This window comes from Argiope bruennichi, chromosome 4 (genome assembly GCF_947563725.1).
Source record: "Argiope bruennichi chromosome 4, qqArgBrue1.1, whole genome shotgun sequence".
NCBI classification, from domain to species: Eukaryota; Metazoa; Arthropoda; class Arachnida; order Araneae; family Araneidae; genus Argiope; species Argiope bruennichi.
The window spans coordinates 80,393,259-80,416,351 of NC_079154.1; the positions used below are offsets into that span (position 1 = coordinate 80,393,259).

The 23,093-nt window shown below is 28.5% G+C and overlaps 2 protein-coding genes and 1 long non-coding RNA gene across 4 annotated transcripts in view; 2 read left to right on the forward strand and 1 right to left on the reverse strand.

Annotated features, from left to right (window-relative positions):
* LOC129965471 (CAD protein-like) overlaps positions 1 to 8,612 on the forward strand; it is a 61,625-nt gene extending 53,013 nt beyond the window's left edge. For both annotated transcript variants that reach the window (XM_056079366.1, XM_056079368.1), the window contains 4 exons: positions 6,216 to 6,371; positions 6,936 to 7,037; positions 7,125 to 7,219; positions 7,710 to 8,612. In XM_056079366.1, the coding sequence (XP_055935341.1) occupies positions 6,216 to 6,371; positions 6,936 to 7,037; positions 7,125 to 7,219; positions 7,710 to 7,809 (453 nt within the window). In that variant the 3' untranslated portion in view covers positions 7,810 to 8,612. The remainder of the gene's footprint in view (positions 1 to 6,215; positions 6,372 to 6,935; positions 7,038 to 7,124; positions 7,220 to 7,709) is intronic.
* On the forward strand, positions 3,694 to 5,120 carry LOC129965472 (cysteine-rich hydrophobic domain-containing protein 2-like). Its single transcript, XM_056079369.1, has one exon. It carries the CDS (start codon positions 3,977 to 3,979, stop codon positions 4,463 to 4,465), a length of 489 nt encoding a protein of 162 aa, XP_055935344.1. The 5' UTR covers positions 3,694 to 3,976; the 3' UTR covers positions 4,466 to 5,120.
* Positions 8,613 to 9,152: 540 nt separating the features above from the next.
* On the reverse strand, positions 9,153 to 23,081 carry LOC129965473 (uncharacterized). Its single transcript, XR_008784217.1, has 4 exons — positions 23,032 to 23,081; positions 17,499 to 17,555; positions 15,543 to 15,640; positions 9,153 to 9,381 (listed from the first exon to the last, which is right to left on the reverse strand). It is a non-coding gene; the product is annotated as an uncharacterized LOC129965473 (long non-coding RNA).
* Between the last annotated feature and the right edge of the window lie 12 nt (positions 23,082 to 23,093).

The following is a 23,093-nucleotide window of genomic DNA, read 5'->3' on the forward strand; positions in this document are numbered from 1 at the left end:
ATTTTTCGGCTGATTATTTCAAACGATTCTGTTTATTTTCTTAATGTTTGATGCATTTAAAACTAAACATTGTTAATTAATCGGTCTTTCAGATTCATTCTGAAGTACTTTTGAATTAAAATAAAACAGAATAAAGGAAATTAAAAATTTCTAATCTGCATAGCGTTACCCCAACAGGCGTAGAAAAACTCACGCATTTGCGTTACCGTAACTGCCGTTGAAAATTCACGCATGCGCATTGTGTTTTGATTGTTGACAATATTATCAACGGATGATTCTTGATTTAAATTATTTTTAGGTTAGTTTTATGCTTTTGTAATTAAATTTTATTTATGTTAGTTAGATATTTTTTGTACATGCTTATAGTTTTAAGTACATCATTTTTTAAGAAGTTTTTTTAAACCTGTTTTCGACCGATTATTTAAAACGATAAATTTTATTTTCTTAGTGTTTGATGCGTTTAAAATGAAACATTGTTAATTAATTGATCTGCTCATGATGAATCTGAGAAAATTTTGTTAACAAATTCTTGAGATATTACATAAATTAAGATATATATTCTTTAGTGCCCATAAAGTTTAAACGCTCAGTGACTCTATTATCAGTAATCATATTATTAAAAAAATGCTTTGTTTCAGTAAAAAATATTATTATATTAATTGCAGATTAATCCTTTACACTTTAATTTAAAGCATACATTCTACGAGGGGTAACAGAAAATTAGAGAGATACATATCACGTTATGACTGAAGAGCTTTATAATATTATGAGTAAATTATATGACTATCAAAATTTGAAGTTTTAAAATATTTTGATGATGAAGTTATTAAAGTAGGAATTGCATAAAATATTTAATTATTAAAATTTTAACGAGCATTAAGATTGGCGAACCGGCTGGTCGCCAAAGGCAGCTAGTATATATATATATATATATTGTTATTACTATAGATGATAAAGAATTGTAATTTTTTTTAATAAGTAGGACTTTCTAGAATATCAGTTCACTTGGTAGATAATTTATTTACTGTCTTGACCAAAGAATATGGCACAAAAACTGTAAATATAGCAGCAAACTGTAAATATTTAAAGGTGATAACTTGCAAATTGTGGTAATCTGTGTTTTTCAGTTAATATTTGGCAACTTTTTTAGCATTTGGAATGATTAGAACAAAATTGACAAAAAAAAAAAAAAAAAAAAAAAAAAAACTTGTTTATTTTTGCAACGTCTCTAAAATTTATTTCATTCTATTTAAAAAAGTACTGAAGAAAAGTAAAGAAACAAATGTCGAATTAATGATATTATGAAATTCCTATAACTTTTTTCCCTCTATACATAAATTATCTACTGAATAAAAACAAGAATCTATATACTTCCTGAAATCTTAAATCATTAACATCCATCAGGAAAATGAAATTAAAAGCTTTGGAACAAAAGTTTGGTATTTATAATAGCAAAGGTTATTATGCCATATTTTAAATAGAATCACAAAAAATATAACAAATATAGTCTCAAACAATTTCAGTCAATTGTTTTCATATAATGAATATAATTGATAAGGTAAGAGCTTCATGAAAATGATTTTTTTTTTTTTTTTTTTAATATTTGTTAAAACTTGAATGAATGATGTTTTGATTTAAAGAAACATTATATGCTATTAACTCCTAATGAATGGTGATGAAGTTAAACAATGATGAAATGTTTCATTTTTGGTAAAGAAATTTGAAAGTTTGCAGTTTTTGACAAAGAAAGCTTTATTTGTTTCCTTGCTTGTTAATTTGAGATTTAGTTCAAAGTCCATTCCTGTAATGAGAATATTTTTTGTACAAAAGAATTGTGTGCTCAATGTCATTAATAATTTTGGATTCATGGCTTATTGGATTATCATTAAGATTAAATCAATTTAACAGTCTTGGTGTTATAATCATTTCGCCGATCAGCCTGGATATCATGATTCACAGTTTCCACCCAGAATGATATTGCATCAATTATTTGAATTTCTCCTAAGGAGACAGTTTTACTTTGAAAACTATTTATTATTATTTGATGAGAGGTGTTTCTTTTTTTAGGTGTCATATTCAAAATTTTAGAGTTATTCTAAGCCTGTGTGTAAAGTAAAATCACCAGGATATTATTGGCCACAATGTCAATTTGATATAACTAATATTTCACTTGTCTCTATGTTTTTATCTGTCATTTTCGATGATTATGCAATTGGTACAGCTACAATTTTTAACATGCCATTTTTATTTTGTAATATACTTTTTAATATTAGATAGAAATCTATTCCTTAATTTTTTTAATTATAAAGTTTAAATTGTATATATGCATTTTTCATGCTTGTTTAGCAATGTTTAGAATTACAAGCTTTATATTCATTAAATTAAAGTCACTTTCATAATAGAGCTCAAATTTTAAGAGAAACCACAGATGGGTAATGGAGAAAGTAAATATGCAAGAACTAAACAAAGCTTTTAAAAGAGTGGTTTCTGAAGAGTAAAACAAATAATTTAAGTCTAAAACAATAATTATAGTCTGAAATTTCAAATATCTTGCTAAAGAAAGTTTAAAGAATAAAAATAACATAGCAGACTTAATTTTACTCAGTAGGTTGTAATTTTAAGTAAAACTGAATTCTCCCTAAATAATGAAATATTTTTCTTTTATAAAACAACAGAATATAATATAAAACAAGTGTTCAAAAAAAATTTTAAATTTTTCTAATTGTTTTAACTTTAAATGTTGTAAATTGTTATTAAGAAATATTGATGTTTTCTACTCATAGTTGTGTAAAATAGACCCCAGTTTGTTCAAATGTAATTAATTAGTCATGTTCCTTTTTTTTTTCTCTTGTTTTATTGGCACCATAATCATGTAAACATCTTTCACAATATTTGGTTATTTCATTAATAAAAGACAGTAGTCTGTAGATAAAGTCTTAATTTGTAGAGAAAATCATTTTATCTCCTATTTAATTAAAAAAAAAATTTGTGTAATAGTAGTATGAGTTGCTATTTCTTGATGGGGTGGGGGATAAGATAGGATAAATGATTGACATTTACAGATATTGATAGGTAAATGGAATAAATGTAACAAGACATTTGATTAAAGTCTTGCATTTTCTTTATTTCTGACAAAAATTTATAATTCATGTAGTGGATTTCTATTTTTAATAACTTATCTCTGGATTACAGAATAATTGTTTGAAAATAATCTGCTTATTCAGTTAAATTAATCAAAAGCACACTAATTCAAGATTTTTTTTTTTTTTTTGTACTTTCAGAAATAATTATTTTATTATTTTATTATTGGGTTTATTAAAGTAATGTCAATTTTATTCTGAGGAACTTTTTGCTATATTTCTTCTCATTTACTTTCTTTCTTTTAATCTCTATAATGTATTTAAAGTAGTCGATTTCGAGAATGTTTACTCCATCTCATTATGTTTTTAATTCTACTTACTAATTCTTATGAAATTCTTTCTTCTTTTCCTACGCGGTGAAAATTTTAGTAGTTTAAAAATGCCTCCTTTAAGTTGAATTGACGTAAAGGTCTCTTATGACGTCACTGTCACGATTTCATACGTCAAAGATTTTGTGGTAAGTGGGAGCTAACTATGTTACGTCACATAAAAATCCATAACTGGGAAATTTTCTGTACATAGGTACTTAGAAGTGGTTGCAACAGTTGATCTAACGGAGGAGTGTAACTGGTCATTTGTAATTGCTATACTTGTGCGCATGCTCGTAATGAACTGACAAAACTAATGCCGATTTTCGACGAATAACGTATAGTCATTGTGCGAGAGCTTACTTCTTGGCTTGTTAAAAATAAAGTTACCGACGGTTGTTTTTAACGCTGTCTGCTATTGCAATGTGCAGTCTAGGAAAAACAAAGGAATGTAGTTTGTGTTTGTGTTGTGGAATTTTGTCATTCTCTGATTTCAGATTTAAGTAGATAAACCAATTTAATTGAATAATGGCTTCTGCTGTGTTTGATGCAATATATGAAGAAGTAGATGAAGATCCATATCCAGATGATTGTACGATTGAACCTGTAGTAATTCGTGGTGCAGGTAATATGACTGTGTTCGGATTGAGCAATCGCTTTGTTTCCGATTTTCCATCAGCTCTTACTGGCAGAGTGGCACCAGAAGAATTCAAAGCAACCATAACACGAGTGAATTTGGTTCTTCGGAAAAATTTACCTGTTAATGTAAAGTGGCTATTTTGTGGATGTTTGTGTTGTTGCTGTACTTTAGGATGTTCTTTATGGCCTGTTATTTGTTTAAGTAGAAAAACTAGACATTCAATTATAAAAGTACTCGAATGGGAGAATTCACGATTGTATCATAAATTAGGATTGCACTGGCGGCTAAATAAGCAGTGGTGTGACACAAACAATATGATGGAATATGTACTCCTCATTGAATTCATTCCAAAAGTGCCTATTCATCGACCCGATTAATCTTTGATTTCATTTTCACTGCCATTTGACATTTGAAACTGTCACATTGTGTCTTAGTTCTAGATTTTTCTTGAATTTCAGAAAATTAATGTGTTTATGTATCTTTGATCATTTAAAATGTTACTTCACAGAGATGTTTTTCATAATCGTCTACTAGTCTTTTGTTGCAATGAACAAATAGTTATAAAACTATCAACGAATTTTTTTTGAGAATAAAGTTGCCTGATTCAATTTGTTAAATTTTTTATCTTCTTATTTCTGCAATGTCTACTGTCTTAATTTTGCTGTGTTACAGCCATTGTTAATCAGGTTAAAGTTTAAAAAAAAATTGTTTATGATTGTTTGTATCCATTTTCATGTCGAAGAATGTAATTAGTTAAAATCATTCATTTTAGAGGAAAAGTAATAGTAATTGCACAAAATGTAAAGCTGTATGTTTATGATAATTAACAATTATAACTGACAAGTTTACTAGTTCTTACTTATAAATTGTAGTTCAGTCATATACACTGGATGTAATAAGTATGAATATAAGCACAATTTGAAAGAAAAAAAATTACATACAAAATATGTAGGTAAATTTTGTTAGTCATATTTTTAAATTATAATAGAATAATTTATTCTTGTTGGTGTAAAAATTCTCTTGCATAGTGTATTTTTGTACATCTATGCATTAAAAATTGGAATTGAATTTAACAAATGTATTTCCAAGACTAAAATGACTAAGTTATTAAATGTTTGTATGGTTTCTAATATTGTGTTGTTTATTTTTTTCTGATCATTAAGAATTCGATATCTTTAAAATTTTGAATAGTAAATGATTGATTTATCAAATTGGACCAATTTAACTTCAGTAACATCTGAAACAGAATTTATATATTCTTGAAGTTTAGTTTAATGAAGTTTGCAGAGCAATTTTCAAAGAAAATTAAAGAACTTTATAATTTGAAAGATATCATTTTTTTACCAGCTTACAATTATATACTTGAATTGCAAAATGTTAAGCAAGTGATAACTTTTCTATAACAATTACTATTAAGTAATAAAACTAGATTAATTATTTTATCTTCCTGTAATTTTTTGCATGTTGAAAATGTTTAATAACATTTTAGATAAAAATTACATATATTGATATATTAAGGTAAAAAAAATTATTTTTATAGTTAAAATTAAGAAAAACAGTGTTACTAAAAAGTTGTTTAAAGTATTCTCATAATATTATAATGGTTTCTGTAAGAAATTTAATATGACAAAAATTATTAATAAAAGTAAACTGTTACATTTGTCGAACTATTTTCCTTTTTATGTGCTGAAACTTTTATAAAGTATTTTAAAAATGATGAGTAATTTTATATGTAGTTTGGGACATTATTTGAAATCTTAAATGTAATTAATTTTTATCCTTAAAATTGCTACACATTTTATAGTTTAACTTGTCTGAATATATATTAAAGCAAATTTTTTCCTTAGCTATATGAAATTGTAAATATCTGGAAAATAAATTGAAATCACAGCACTTCCATTGATTGGTAATTTTTAGGGCATAAGTAAAAATCCATCATGCTTTCCTATTTAATGAATTTATTTGCTGTTTTCTTTTTAATATTCAAATTAGTTTGAGCTTTTAGATTTGTTTTACTGGTAAGTTTGTCATTTGCCCATTAGTTTGTTTAATTTTGTTTGTTTTAGTTTTATTTATAGAATTGACTGTAAATATTAATGGCATTCTTTTACTTCTTTTGAAATTTAGATTACCTTTGTTGGTGACCTCAAGCATGGACGTACTGTACACTCATTAGCTCGTCTATTAACTAATTATGATGTTCGTTTACGCTATGTATCTCCTCCAGAGTTAAAAATGCCAAACGCAGTAAAAGAATTCATTCAATCTAAAGGAATACATCAGGTAAATATTATTCTCTTCATTTAAAATTTAAACTTAATAATTTCTGTTTAAAACTTTGCAAATTTTTCTCTTATTGTAATAAAGAGATATTCCTTGTTTAAATAGATATTGATTTTGAGTAATTCTGTAATTTATTATAGTATGTTAAAGAGAATTTTAAAAAATAAAAATTGTATAGATTTCAGACGTTATTGTGTCATTTATATTTAAGATTGCTGTTCTTACTGCGTTTTGTAATTGATTTGACAGCCCTATTAATTTTTAAAGTTTAATTTTAGGAATATGACATTTGAATTTTAACTGCTAATTTGTGTATCTGCCCAAATGTTTCATGGATTGCTGAAATATTCTAAGATTATCATTGATAATACTTGGTTAAAATTGAGTAATGTAGAAGATAGTATTGTAAACTTATCCTCTTATGCAGCTTTTATCCTCTTATCCTTAAATGCTTATGAGTAGTAATAATCTTTAAATCGTTTTTCATTTATTAGAAGCATATATCCTTTATAAATGAATTAACTGATGTTTATACTATAACGCTATGATATTGATAATTTATAGGAAGAGCATTCTAACGTGGAAGATATTCTACCTCAAACTGATGTTTTATATGTAACTCGAATTCAGAAAGAACGATTTGCTAATGAAGCTGAATACCAGAAGGTTAGTTTTCTCATACCTGAAAATTTCATATAAATGTTGCTTGTATTTATATGCATGCAAAAATTTATAAACTTTATTATTTTGCAGGTTAAAGGACAGTTTATCATAACACCTGTTCTGATGACAAATGCTAAAAAACGAATGATTGTAATGCATCCCCTCCCAAGAGTTGATGAAATAAGGTAATTCAAAAAGTTTTTCTTCAAGTCATTAAAAAAAAAAAATCTTTATCTCTTCAAATGGGGTTACAACTTTTCTGAACAAGGGAAATCAGTACTACATAATAACTGTATATGTAAATAAGTGAATAAAATAATTAAAAAAAATATTTAAATTTATTTGAATTGAGAATGTGATAATAAATATATGTTTGTATATTTATTTTGTATTTTAAATATGAGTATTTGCTAAAATGCATTATTTTTATTTTTATTTTACTCAACTCGCTTATAATTGGTGCTGAATGAAACATGGTTATTTCTTATGAAGAAAATGATTTTAATTGTTACATTTTAGTTTACTTTATAAAACAGTTATTTTAACATTTGAAAATTACTTCTTTAATGCATATAACATAATTTTTATATCAATAAGTTTGACATAAAGGTAACATCAGATGAAACTAATGAGCAATTTTTTTTAATGAAATAATTATTTTTCCCCTTCTTGCAGTACTGACTTTGATACTGATCCTCGTGCTGTGTATTTCCGTCAAGCTGCCAATGGATTGTATGTTCGAATGGCTCTTCTTGCATCGGTTGTTGGACAGTAAAATTTTTTGAATTGAAAGTGGACCAATTTTTTTTTAATGGGTGATGGGCATTAGTGTTACAACAGTGGTGAATTTTTGCTAATAATGACCATGTGCATATATAAACTTGCACAATGTATATTTTAGTGCTATTTTTTAAGTTCAGTTTGGTTGACCAAACTTTCATTTATTTACTTAAAATATGAATCCGTGCATTTTATTCAAGATTAAATATTCATTTTGCTGCTTTTATTAAAATTTTAATATTCATATGTTTGACAAGATATGAAAGCTATGTTTTATCTTGAGTTTTGTAAAGAGAATTGATATATAATAATGATAAATAATAGCATCATTTGTTTCTTTATGTGATAGATATAAATATTTGTGCCAAACATATTATTGAATTTGCAATTTTTAATTAACTTACATTTATTTTCAAAGTTATTTTAGCATGTAATATAAACTGTTATATTTTAAGTATGGGAAGGGTTCATCCATTCATTACTCCTGAATGTGTTCTTATGTTTGAAGTTAATGTCCCAAGAATCTCTTTTTTCATTATTGACCTGTTCAGAGAATATTTTATTATGTTTATTTACAGTTGATAGTTTTAAATCGTTAATTTTTTAAGTCCTTACTTTTTCCTTTCTTAAAGTTTTATCCGAAATATTTTTTAAAAAAATGTTAACTTCAATTTTGTTTGTATGAAATTGTTATAATTGTATTAGTGCTTTTTTAAATCGATTCTATAATAGTTAAATCAACTATATTTTTTTAGATTGCTGATTTGTATTTTTATAATTTTATGACTTGATGATATGTACTCTATTCTGTATATGATGCCATATTCAAAATAAACTGAGCTTATTATTTTGTTAAAAAAATTGTTTCTATGAGTTTGCAATATCTTTCTTTAATGTGTTTAAGATGTATTTAGTATAAAATACAAGTATTTTTAATTTGAGAAATTTTGAAATTTTAAATGCAAATTTGGATTAAAGTTTTTTTTATGCTTATTTCCAATACCTTTGACTTTAATATTCATCAGAATGAATATTACTAATACATAGTTTCACAATGATATGAACAGCTTATTTCTTAGGGAAGATTGATAGTATATAAGAACATTCACATGTTAAGTGTTTTGTTATACATTTTTTTTTTCAATTGGTATAGAACACTTTTTCTCTAACATTTATTTAATATATACTTTTAATTTCATAAATGAAATTTCCTTTATCTAAATAGTTGTGTTTTTAAATTATGACTTTTACCTAATACTGGAATATATAAATGATCAACCCACAGATAAACTGTTTCAAAATTTGATACAGATCTAAAAATAATATAACCATATACCAAATTTTATTTTCTTAGCTCTTTACATTTTTAAAAATTATTATTGTTGTTCTTTTATACTCAGGGCAGACAGCAAATTTCTTCTAGATGAATTTTTCGAGAGCTCGGTCCAAATTTGGGAAGAAAGACTTGCATTTAATGTAAACATCATAATATCAAATACAAAGTATCTTTGAATTATCATGCTTGCAAACACACAATTTCAAAAAACGTTTTTGAATTGAGAGAAGTCTGAAATGTGGAAATTTATCAAAACTCATTCTAAATTTTTGACAAATATATTCTTTTCATATATAAACTTCATAAATAAGAGAGGAATAAGAAATATAACTGCAATACCTTATGATTGCAAGATAGCAATTTTTAACTGAGTTTTGAAGATAATTAATTATTGATGCAAGTGAATTACCGAAATATGAAACTGTAGTAGCTTTGCTTTTAATGAAGAATACAAGCACTTTCAATCAACCCAAATATTTCTTTTGTATGATTTAAATAGAAATGTCAAATATTACATTTTCTTTGTATCTTTAGAATTAAAAAATTCAATAATTTAGTGTAAGAATTGCATTATAATATAAAATAATAGAAAGGCAGTTTTAATTTTGGTGACAACTGTCAGCTTATTTTTATATTCTCTTAAAAGCAAGAAAACATTTATGAATGTTTCCTTTTTTTTTTTTCCCCTACCAATAAAGAAATATATAAATTTCTTAAATTCTAGAAAGAAATTTGTCAGTTCTATGTAGGTGGAACCTCAAAAAAATAAACAATTTTTTAATAAAATCCATTTGGTGTTATAACTTAATTATAATATATATTTCAAAGATATTGTTTGTTTCTATAATTTTTTTTGACTTGGATATGAAAATCTTAATGATGCTGTTTTTATACAATGGGGAAGCAAACTCGATTCAAAGTGAAGGAATTTCTTTGAAGTTATTTAAAATAAATATAAGTTTCAATTATGCAGCTCTTTAATATTAATTACAATAAACTGAAGAAACTTAAAAATTTTGTACATTTAACTTTTCTTTTTTAATTTCTTATTTGCATAAATTAACTTCTTTGCTCTTCGACTCTGCAATAAAAATTTTCTTCTTTAAAAACGATTAATTTTTTTTTTTTCAAAATTCAGAAGAAATTTTACTGATAGTTAAATTTAGTGAATTACATTTAATCATCAAAACATCTTCGTTTATAAAATTTTGAGGTATTAATTTTAAATATAATTGTTGTATTATAGGAATTATGTCATAAATTGTTTCATGAATTTTAAGAACTACCGCAATATTATACCATTAATATATTCAACAATGTGTTCTTTAAAAAAATTGGAAAAATTTGAATTTATTTTTCTCATTTGAAAATTTGCATTCCCTGGATTTCATTTACTTTAAGTATACGAAATCCAGGTTGTTGTTGTGTGACAAGCGCAATAAAAAAATAAGAAAAAAAAAAAAAAAAAAAAGGAGAGGGAGAGAATTAGATTTGGCTGAAAGCATGCAGAACAGCCCTGGTCACATCTTCAGCTTTATCGGAAGAAAGAATATCCCTGGTTCAGTCAATGTCTATTTTGAAGAGGACTGAAATAATAGAGCGGCAGCTAAAAATATGCTCTGGGTCCAGCTGCACGCCTGATTATAATTGCCATAGGGATTGCCACTGCCTCTAAGAGGTTGGACGTGTACCTGTTGGTCTGCGAGAAATATTATATTTCCCATTTACCACGCAATTTCCGAGGAGGCATTCCCCAATCCGCCATCTGGGGATGCACCTACTATGAGAGTCTAATCCAGGTAATTATATACATTAAATATTCAGGAAAAATGTTTATAAAGTATTTCTTAAAAGAAAAGGGAATTTTTTTGAATATATATACAGTATCTATATAATATTCAATTTTACTGTAACATCTTTTTAAATTTTTTTAAATGTATGCAATACAAAAAAAAGAAAAAAACCTAGCCCTGACTTTTTTAAAAACTTTTTTCCTCTTGTGTAGAATGTCAGAGTTTCTCTTATAAACTCTTGATAATTATGTTCAGAAATATTGAAAGCAAACCAATGAAGCAATTACATATGGCCATTTCTTTTCCCATACTTACATCGAAACATTTATGAGCTGCGCATCTTAAAAATTGCGCAATTTTACGTTGTTTCTTCAGATTACTACATCTGGAAAAGGGGTTGGACGTGTACTGTCCTTAAGGAATTTATGAATGAAGGAATGAGTTGTTTCCAACTCCACAAAAGGTTCCAAATTCGGAATGGACAAATATCCTGACTTTTTAGCAAAGCTCAACAAAGGAATAAATAAAATAAAGGGATCAAAGAAATAAATTCAGAAAAAAGAAAAGTTCAAATAAGAAAAAAGTAAATAAAATAATAAAATTGAAATTAGAAAGAAATGAATTCAATAAAGGAATAAATGCAGCATTTGCTTTTTATATCCAGAAACCCGTGTGAGGCTGGAAAAGAATGCAGTATCTTATATAATAATGACACTAAATCTGCTTAAATAGAGGCGAGTTAAATCATTGTTATTACAATGGATCTTGGCTAATTCGAACTAATTCTAGTATTCCATTTAGTTATTAATTCGAACTTATCCCTAATTCCTTAAATTTTCTGTATTTCCGTTAATTAAATGTCCGCTTTATGTGGCCTGAATGATAGTGAATAAATACATCTTTATGGTCTTTAATCCTTTCAAGAGCTTAACTGCTGCGTAATTAAACTGTTGCATAATCAAAACGGAAATTAAATACTTCGTTGAACATTTTATAAATTTAAGCATTAAGTATGTTTATTAATATTCTATTATTTTATTTATTGATATTCTATATTTATTTATTCATGTATTATTTATTAAATTAATTATAATATGTAATCTATATTATCATAGCATAATATGCTATTCCGGATCAGATTTTGGAATCTCCATTGGTTTTTAAAAAAATTTAGTTTTGGTTTCTTTTATTATGTTATTTGAAAATAGGCTTTTTCATATGTGTATCATATACACATTAAGAATTATTCGAAATTATGCCTGCCTTTAATTCATGATATTTCTTTGGTTGTTTGAAACGGATCACAATCTCTCAGTAACCTTCGTAGTGCTCACTCTGTAAACTGAAGGCAAGAATTGACTTCCAAATCGAATATTTTTGAAACGACAATCACCTTCGATGGGGTCATTGAAACACTTGTCTAAATTCCTGTATTAATAAGATAGAGCGGAAAATATTGACTATTTAGCTACACGCAAAGTTTCCTTCTCTCAGATGCCAGAAGGTCATTAACCTTTAGATTACAGGAAAACTCGAAAACCTCTTAGGAGCGGGAGTTTGACGAACAAATAGCATTCCTTTCTAAGAAGGCAAATAGAAGATAAGATCTCTGACTTCCTTCGACGGATTATATGTAAATATTCACATTTTTCTTCGTTAACAAACCATTCCTCGCACATGGGGTGTTTAAATAGAACAGGAGAATAAGATGATGCAAATATCTGGTGTGTTCCAGATAATCAAGGCAGTTGAGAAGGGATTACTGACGTTAAAATCATTGATATTAAATGGGTGCTGCACACTTGTTTCTTGAATGTACTGAAAATTGTAATTGAAAGTTCGTTTCTGTCTTGATTTTCTGGGGAAAATACTGAGCAAAAATGGTCACTAATTACTTTTCTGGTATCGCGGGAGGCATGTGGGCAGTACTGAAAGCACTCCACTCCCCGGATAATTTATCACTAATGATTTATCGGGTTAAAAACGGATGTTGCACTGAGTCTAAAATGATCACCTGGGCGATGAGTAAATATAGATGACTTTAAAATGTGGAGTGAAATTCTAATTATTAGTACTGCTGCTGTACTAGTCCATAAGGAAAATTAAAACATTCTGCAGAACATCATCTGTATCTTCTTCTCACTATAAGAATTAATGCATGACCTATCACTGTGAGTAATATGAGACCCAGTATAACGTTTCGTTTGGTACTGTTCTTATAGTATTAAGTGAGACGATTTCTTCGGTTACATCTTTTTTTTTTTTTTTTTTTTTTTACCAATAATATCTTAAAACACCAGTAGGGGGCGTCTCCCCAAAACTTTCTCGCATACTCTCTAATAAATTTATATGCCAGAGAACGCCTTGCATGACAATGTAGAACAATAGTTTTTAAAAAAATTAACTTTTGACTTGAATTTGGCATTTTTATTGAATTTACCGTGTCATCCTTGGTGAGTAATCCTAGGTATGCAGTTAGTAGTATCCAAAAAATAGAATTTGCGCTTTAGACATGTTTTTCTCAATCGATTGAAACACAAAATTGCCGTTGTAATCATAAATCTCATACCTAATTTAATATATTTAAGTCATTACGTTTTTGAATTATTGCGTTGACATGTTTTTGAAAAGACAGACAAACAGATAGTCAACCCTTTGCTGCTTTTGTCTGAAACTTTAACAGATACCTACACCATAAATTTTAATTCTGTGTACCGAATCTTATCTATCTAGTTCTCTTTGTTTTGTAGTTATCGTGTTAACAGCCGGACAGACGAGCTACCTCTGAACAGATTTAACTCAAAATGTGACAGAAATCTGTAAATTTAGTGTAGAGACTGTTTACCAAATTTCAACTGTTTTGCTCAAAGCGTCTTTGAGTTATCTTTGTCACAGACAAACGTGTTTTTTGAACTTAAGGAGGTTTAAAACATGGAGATTCGTATCAAATTCTCGAGATCGAATATTTTGACGATTTACTTTCTCTACACTACGTATATGTGAAAGTAAGAAACAATAGAAATTAAGAATAGACTATTGTTTTTTTTTTTTTTTTGGTAATTGCTATATTTTCTGTATACTACGTATATGACAAAATAGTAATTCTTATGATAAAATAGTTTAAAGATTATGTATAAAAAATAAATTTTATCTCTATATTCTTATATAGAAAAATATCTAGAATATATATAGAAAAACATCATTATATCTCTTGCAAATCGTTCTTATTGCAATGATTGTAATTTTTAGAGGTCATCATGATATTAGAAAAAAGTAATAGTAGATTTTCAAAGAATCATTTGCAGTTTCTGTTGTCTTCCGACGATGTCGCCGTTTTGTAATAAGATTACTATTGTATTATTTAAAATATGTAAATAAAAAATTAAAAATATACATATACTGGAAACATCAGGCGCCGTGATCTGAGAGATTATAATTATGATTTCTAGCCTTTGGTCCCATTTCTTGAAAATTTAATGAGAATGCTAATCATTGTTGACTAATTTCAAAGAAGAAGCAATATATACCCAAACAACTTGAAAAATAACTTGCACATAATGGAGGGCTAACAGAATTAATATTCGTCATCGGGTGTCATGCTCTATGGATTTATTGTTATGTTAAAATTATTCTAGTTTTACTTTACTAATACCGGAATTTATTATTCTTTTACGATGTGCCCATTTTGTGTAAAGATAGACGGAGTGCGCGGATTCTATGGTATTAACCTCGCAACTATTGAGAGGAGTGACATTACAATTTTAGTACTTGATAAGTATAAAGTGACTTTAGAAATTGGAAATGATAACTATGGGGGAAATATAGAATGAGATTTAAAAAAATAGGATGTAAAGGGTAAAAAATAAAAGGAGGATGGAAGTTTGCATGCTAAAATTGATCGATAAATTCAGTATCGCAGTGTCATATTGGTGTGATGTGGCGATAAGTCAAAAGGAAGAATGGATCACAGTAGTCTTTTAACCCGCAATAATAATTTAATTTCTTCACAGTAATGATTGCATAATGGTGATTTTTTTATAAATTTCCAATTATTTTTAGAAATAATGTTTCCTTTTTCACCACGTAAATAATCGTAAAAATATAATTTTATATTCAATATAATGGTTTGTAAGACATAATGAAAAAAAGGTGTCAGTAATGTTAAACAATTTCTTTTTACACTCTCGTTCATTGTAAGCATACATAACGACATCTAGTGAAGCTTTAAGAAGTTATTAAATTTCAATGTTGCAGACGATTTTATACTCATCTTATGAATAAGATGAAGTTTCAAATTTTATCATTATTCTTTGCCTATTATTAAAAAACAAAAATTGATGACTTTTGATTTTTTTTTTTTTTCTGAAAAGGATTAATTTTTTTTTTGATGCCGTAAGTTCTAAATTGTATAATTTTTATTTATTTGAGTACTTTTTGTTTTAAAACTAGTGTTTATGTACTATAAATGCAAATGAAATGGGTTCTTAATCAAAATTAAATAATTTATAAACAATTTAAATACAATATAAGAATAATTATCTATTATGTAAATAAAAAAAGCATCGGTTAACAAGAAAGGTCAAAAGGCTTTATTCCTACCATTATGAAAAAGGATAGCACAGCTCTTATTTGTTAAATCCTGTTATGTAGCATTTTCCTTCAGAGGCGAATTTTCCCATAAATTCTAACCCACAGCGCTGTAATGAAAAAATACATTCATTATATGAATAATCAATTGGTAAAGTATACAGGACGTTTTCAAATTTTTGTTATAGACTTTAACAAATATCAGTGAAAGTTTATCACCACAAGTCATTATATAATGCATAGTCTCTAACTCAAGTTGTGAAATGATAGAAGCCATTTCGCGGTTGAGCAGTTTTATCTAGTGGACGACATCGTTATCCAGTTCCAATATTTTGGGATTTTTCTCGAGGATCATAAGAAATATCTCATACACGATGAAAATCTTATTTTGATGAGGGTTAGCTGAAATGCCCATGTTTTCCACGTCAACGGTATGACTAATTTGTGTCTGTTAAAGATGCACTTATTGAGTAGTTTCTGTAATTTGTTCCTTGAAGAGTGTTCTATATAATTCTTTTCTTTATTGCTTCAGTTCCATGTAAATTGATTTCTATATGTAGGTGCATTACTTCTCAACTTTCAAGAATTTTGAGATGTCTACATTTAGTAAACAATCATTATAATTCGAAGTATGTTTTCGAAACGGACGAAATTTAACCCTTTCTAGGGACGTGGGAAGTATATGCTTCCCACCAAATTTATCAATCTTTGTATGAAATTATGTAGGTTGGCATAAGTTCTGACACATTTTTTTAGAAAGACAGAAACTTAGATGCTTCAGTTCTTTATCTCAGACAAAATGATGTGTCTTGATTTGTTACTTAATTATTAATGAACCAAATTAATTAATTAATCAAATTAAATTTATCTAATAAGCTAAATGAACCCCTTTTCTATTCTAATTTCAAGCCTAAAAATATTTTAGCATAATATGACTAGAAAAAATGGCCCTTTAAAGGGTTAAATCGCAGAAATATAAAGTGATTCAGAGAGGCGGCAAACAAAAATGAAATGAATGTGTGGTGATTTCTTTTAAGAAACATGCATTTATATGTAACGCATGTAATGGTACAAATTATACAGAGGGTGTTTACTTAATTCACTTACCAACTTCAAGACGTGTGTATTTTCGTACGTATGTAAAAGTAGTCATTCAAAAATGCAATTATTTATATAAATGAAATTTCATATGTGATTTTGTCACAACAATTAATTATTTTCATTTTGGTTAGTTAAATTTAGATTTCAATCAGTCGAAGAAAAAAAAAAGACTTTTAAAATACATATTCGATTTTCTGTTACTTGCTTATTAACGGTAAGCTAGCGATTAATTACCAAAGATTGCACGTTAGACTATAAAAATGCTAGATTCTCATTAAAAATCGATCTTTTGTGACTATTGCTCTTTAATAGCGTATAATTAATATTATTTATTCTGATTTCCCTTACTGTATTAGGAAACATTCAACTCTCATGTTTGAAAATAAAAATCTGAGCAATCGTAATATTCACTTCTAAATCCAAGGTCCAGAATTTTATGCACGGCAAGGTGGTAACAACTTGATTGGAGAATATGCGAAAAAGTTTTGCGGAGCTGGTTTTCATACTTTAAAGCTGCTACTAAATATGTTCACTTTCATGACATATTAACTCCCATGTATCTTTCGTAATTTGATGAGATAAGATTTTAAAATCTAATTTTTTTTTTCACTCAAGCTCATAGAATGTAGAAATTTTTGTTTTATTTAATAAGTTTTACCTTGTGAAATAGTTCTAGCGACAGTAAAAAGTGATACTTTTTATAATACCTATCAAACAACATAGGTGAAATTTCAGGTATTAATGCATTTTGTATTAATAATTTTTCAGCCACAAAAACCAAAATTCTAGGTGAAAAAAATGATCGCCAAAGGCGTCTAGTAATTAATAAAAAACACAGATTATGGATGCATTAGTTTTGAAACTTACCAGGAAACTCTTGTAATTCTTGCATTGTTTTCTTTTTTTGAAATTGCTGCAAATGGCCTAAAAATAAAATCATTCACAGTTTTAGTAACATAAGTGAGGGGAAAAAACCCTGCATATTATTGATCTTCATCTATATATACTTATAATAAAGCTCAATGTGTGTGTGTGTGTGTTGGCGCTCTACAGGTCAGGTCATTTGACATACAGCTATCAAATTTGGTACATGTATACCTTAGAGGTCGGGAATGTGCACCTGGGGTCCCTTTTTTTGAAATTTTAATTAGAATTTTAATTATTAGTTAAAAACTAACTTTCCCGCCAAAAAAATCTTCCATTTTCCCCACCACCAACTTTCAGTTATTTTTTTCTCCCAACAGAATTGAGGCTAGGGTTAACATTTTTCGGCGGATTATTTCAAACGATTCTGTTTATTTTCTTAATGTTTGATGCATTTAAAATTAAACATTGTTAATGAATCAATCTTTCAGATTCATTCTGAAGTACTTTTGAATTAAAATAAAACAGAATAAAGGAAATTAAAAATTTCTAATCCGCATAGCGTTACCCCAACTGGCGTAGAAAAAATCACGTATTTGCGTTACGTAACCGGCGAAGAAAATTCACGCATGCGCATTCTGTTCTGATTGTTGCCATGACAACGTTATCAATGGATGATTTAAATTATTTTTGGGTTAGTTGCATGCTTTTGTAAGTAAATTGTATTTATGTTAGTTATATATTTTTTGTATATGCTTATAGTTTTAAGTACATCGTTTTTTAAGTAGTTTTTTTAAAACCTGTTTTCAACCGTTTATTTTAAACGATTCGTTTTATTTTCTTAGTGTTTGATGCATTTAAATTTAAACATTGTTAATGAATCGATCTGCTCATAATGAATCTAAGAAAATTTTGTTGACCAACTCTTGAGATATTACATAAATTTAAAAAGATATTCTTTAGTGCCCATAAAGTTTAAACGCTGAGTGACTCTATTTTCAGTAATCAGATTATAAAAAAATGCTTTGTTTCAGTAAAAAATATTATTATATTAATTGAAGATAAATTCTTTCCACTTTAATTTAAAGCATAAATTCTACGGGTGCTAACAGAAAATGAGAGAGATACATATTACGTTATGACTGAAGGCCTTTATAATATTATGAATGAATTATATGATAATCAAAATTTGAAGTTTTAAAATATTTTGATGAAGAAGCTATTAAAGTAGAAATTGCATAAAATATTTAATTATTAAAACTTTAACGAACATTAAGATTGGCGAACCGGCTGGTCGCCAAAGGCGGCTGGTTTTAAATATATTCAAGCAATACCTTATAATAAATGCGCGAATACTTCCGATTTTTTTCTTCCACTACTGCTGAATGGGCTTTTCCAGTCATCAGCCTTGCACCACATTGCGTCATAGGCAGTTTATTTTGGGCAGGTAACGTCGGAACACGAATCCATTAACGAAAAAATTTGAATTTTAACACAATTATGTATGACGCAACATTTTACCCCATAATTATTACATTTATCAGAATTTTGTAATTAGAAATGGATATCAGATAAATTTATGTATTTCTTTTACTATATTTAAGAAGAGATTAATTTTCCATTAATCCTGTTATAAATTAGATAAATATACTGGATTAGACCAATCCATTTTCTGTTCCTTTTTTGTTTTAGTGCACTACAATTTGATTTTTTTTTTACAGAATATTTATTTACATTCTCAATAGAGCCAATTATTACAGTTTATTAGGAGAAAATTATCAAAATGGATGGAATATATCGTCGGTTAACAAGCAAAACAATATATATCAGTTTTCTAGATTTTCACATCTCGTTCAAATCCATTTTCCTACTAGCATATGTGAAAATTAAAAAAAAAAAAAAAAAAAAAAAATATTTGTGCTATATTAACTGCATGCTATTGACCAACAATACTTACGGAAGAGAGTATTAACTCGCGATTTTTAACGATTAATCGCTGTGATATGGTTAATACATAAGCAAAAGTAAATTCAGAAGCCAATTTTGAAATATGAATAAGTCGATGATTGAATAAATTCAAACTATATATAAATCTGAAGGCCTGCTTTCGAAAGAATCCAGATTATGTATACTCACTTGTAATGATGCTAACATCAATCTATTTTGCATTATTAATGTTTTTTGCATGTGGAAATTGGTGACCACAATTATGCTGTGATTAGACATGAATATTGACTCTATTTATATCCTCCACAATAGAGTTAGTCTCGGAAACATATCTACAGGTTCAAATGCAGTTAGTTAATGAGGTGAATACGTTGAACTGAGGTTGATTAACTATCAAACAAAATCTGATTTCAATGATCACTATGAAAGAGCCCTTTTGAACTGTTATTTTGCATAACTATATCAGTTAAACGTGCCAAAAGAGTATAGGGAAGAATACGAGGTATCTGTAAAAATTCCATAGATCTAATAGTCGAAACAGAAAAGTGGGGATCAAGAACTCAAAGATATATTTGAACTGCAAAAGTTATTCGTATGACTTTATTTCTGGAATTATTGTTGAGATTACCACAAGAGAAGATGACCACATCAATGAATAAGAGGTTTCATTTGAGTGAGAATAATAAAGATGAATTAATTTTCCATTTTTTTCAGCGTTCTTCAAGAAAAAGACCCTGAGGAGAAGGAAAATTAGCTGAAATCACCACAGAATGGGCCATCTTTGTATTGATAATACCAAATAGTTTCATTATTTTCTCAATTTGCATTATTCTACTCTGATTTTTTGTCATATTTTCTTATTCAATTTACAAATAATTAAAAAGTAGTTATAACAACCAATACATGATAGAAATTCTATAAATAAAACTTTTCAGGAATTACAAAAATTTCTTTATAGCCGATTTTTTACTTTGGGTTTGAATTCTCGAAGCGACACACCTTATATTTCAAATATAAACCTTGAATTTTATTTTATACACGTTTAGTATCCAATTATAACCTAGTTATAATCAATTTGCAAAAGACAAAGTTGACAATGTTTCAGGCGTAGCAGTTTTAAATTTTCTCCTTTTCTTGTTTCAATTCAAGTTAGAAACAATAGCGAATTAGCTAAGTTTGTCTGTGCTGGTTTAGTGTAGTTAAATTGTGCTCTATTTAGAATAACTTAGAAGTTATTTGAGTGTGGACTTCATAATTTTGAATCGTGGTCAATTAAATAGAGCATAATCTTAGCTGGAACATCTTCAAATTTTTACATTACACTTGTATCTTGGTGTTAGAATAATATGCAAAATCATATAAAAATAAAATATTTCGCATACAGTTTTTATTTAGATAACCTATTTGATTCTATAAACCTTCTTTCGGACGATTTTTTTTTAATTAGAAAAACATTTATATTTTAATACAAGTTAGAACTCATACTGTGCGATTATATACAATAGTATAATCAATAAATAACGAAGTAGAAAATATTTCATACTATTTATTTAATGAAAATCAAAAGCACTGTGCACATTTGTTTAGGCATTTATCTTATTGTGAGACTTGTCGCACAATACTATGCTCATAAAAATTCTTTGGCTGCTGTTTGAATCAATTATGCGCGCTCATCTCGACTTTATCATCTATTTGAAGCCGTTTTCCTCGCAGTACTTTTTTGAATGCACCGAAGATGTGGAAATCACATGGGGATAGATCTGGACTTTCCATTTTAACTTCTGTGGTAGTTTCTTTGTTGTGGACAGGATGACACTGCGAGTAAGTTTACCCGTATGTTTCGATTTGATTGCCCTCTAAGATTTGTTAACGTTTACAAATAAAGCTGAGCATTGACTCCAGGAAATCGATGAGGAGCGGTCCTTTGCGATCGAAGAAGAATGAAAGTATTACTTTACCAATACGAATGTAAGAGGTCTTGAATTTTTTTGGTGAAGGGGAATTTGTCAAGGATTTCATAACTTCTTATATCTTCCTGTGCCAGAAAGTGTACAATATCTCTCCGTTCCTCTTTGTATGCTTCCACTTTCATCAGTGGAATGGATTGACTTAATCATATACTTGGTTATTATCCTTTTGTTATTGCTTGCATAATATGTATTGATAATTAAAGAGAGAAAATGGTCGAATCTTTTCGTCATGCCAGCAACAGCATTTAAGGTCCATTTTTCTAGATACCATAATTACTTGTCTCTGCCTCGTTATTGATTGTGCCAAATATACAGGTGTCCCTGAATTCATGGGCTAAACTTTAAGGGTAGGTAAAATACATACAAAAAAGAATTTTTTTGTGTAACATTATGGGGTCTGAAATGAAAAGTGTAAGCGGAACAAGTAAGTGTAAGTGAGTACAAGCAAAGCAGAAAAACATAGAGTCTATGAGATTTCAATTGAATCTGATGAGAACTTCAATTCAAAACTTTCAGTTACTGCTGCAACTAACTGTTCGTGAAATTCCAGGTATCTTCCAAAGAATATGCCAATAACTTGCTAGATAATACCTGGCCTATATCGATGCTGCTGGTGGCATATTTGTTCACTTATTATAATGTTATGTAGGTAAAGAGCTTTCTTTCCATTGCCTCAACATTTTAGTTTTCCGCCAAAACTTTTCATTTCCGACCCCATAATGTTACACAAAAAGTGCTTCTTGATACGTATTTTACCTATCCTAAAAGTTTGACCCATGAATTCATGTACACCCAGTATAATTCTGGTATTCATTTTAGGTAGATTTTTATACGTTACATCTTTACAAGGCTGGGATAGCCTGGTTGGTAGAGCGTTAGATTCGCGTCCCTTAGGTTGTGAGTTCGAACCCTGCCGGCCGAAGATTCCTCGCGTGCTTGGTGGCTGACGCGCGTAAAATCTGTTGTGGTCACAAAGTCCTCCATGTCGAGAGTAATACCACTGGGGGTACTGGATCAGGGGTGATCGTTCTCCGATTCAGGTCTAAATTACGATCTGTGAACGCATGAATGAAGTCCGCCCCGTAAAAAGGGTTGTGACATGGGTGTAGCTAAAGTCGTTCTCTTGGCACCTAGATGGCGCTACTTTAGAAACAAGAGGCTCTCCCCCTCAGGCTTAAATCGGCTGTCTTTGAATAGCGGGCTTGTCCATGGCAAGTGCCATAAGAAATAACAACAACAACATCTTTAAGTCCAAATATTTTTAAACTTTAATATGCCATTTTTTTCGAGTAGAGTCGGTTGGTTGGATTTTATTGGCGCAATAGCCAAGTTTTGGCTAAGCTACTCCATCGAGTAGAGTAAGAAAAACTGTATAAAAACACTTAATCTTATTTCCTCCCCCCCCCTCTTAATAGCATTAGTGAAACAATTCACAATTACCTCCCTTAATTGCCAGCTATAATGAAAAATGCTGACCTAGAAGAAACCTGCTGACCTAGAGAGCTCGCTTACATCGTCACCTATCTCTGCTTTCTTATGTAATTCTAATTCCTATTTATGTTTCGTACTTCCATTCCAAATTTGTACGTGGAGGCATGCAAAATGTTAGTCATACTTACTCCTAATTCCTCCATCAAAGGTTCTGCATTGTATTCATACATAGTCGTCTGAAAGAAGAATT

Excerpts from the sequence above, each read along its gene's own strand:
- LOC129965472 (XM_056079369.1), top strand. The coding sequence starts at position 3,977 with ATGGCTTCTGCTGTGTTTGATGCAATATATGAAGAAGTAGATGAAGAT.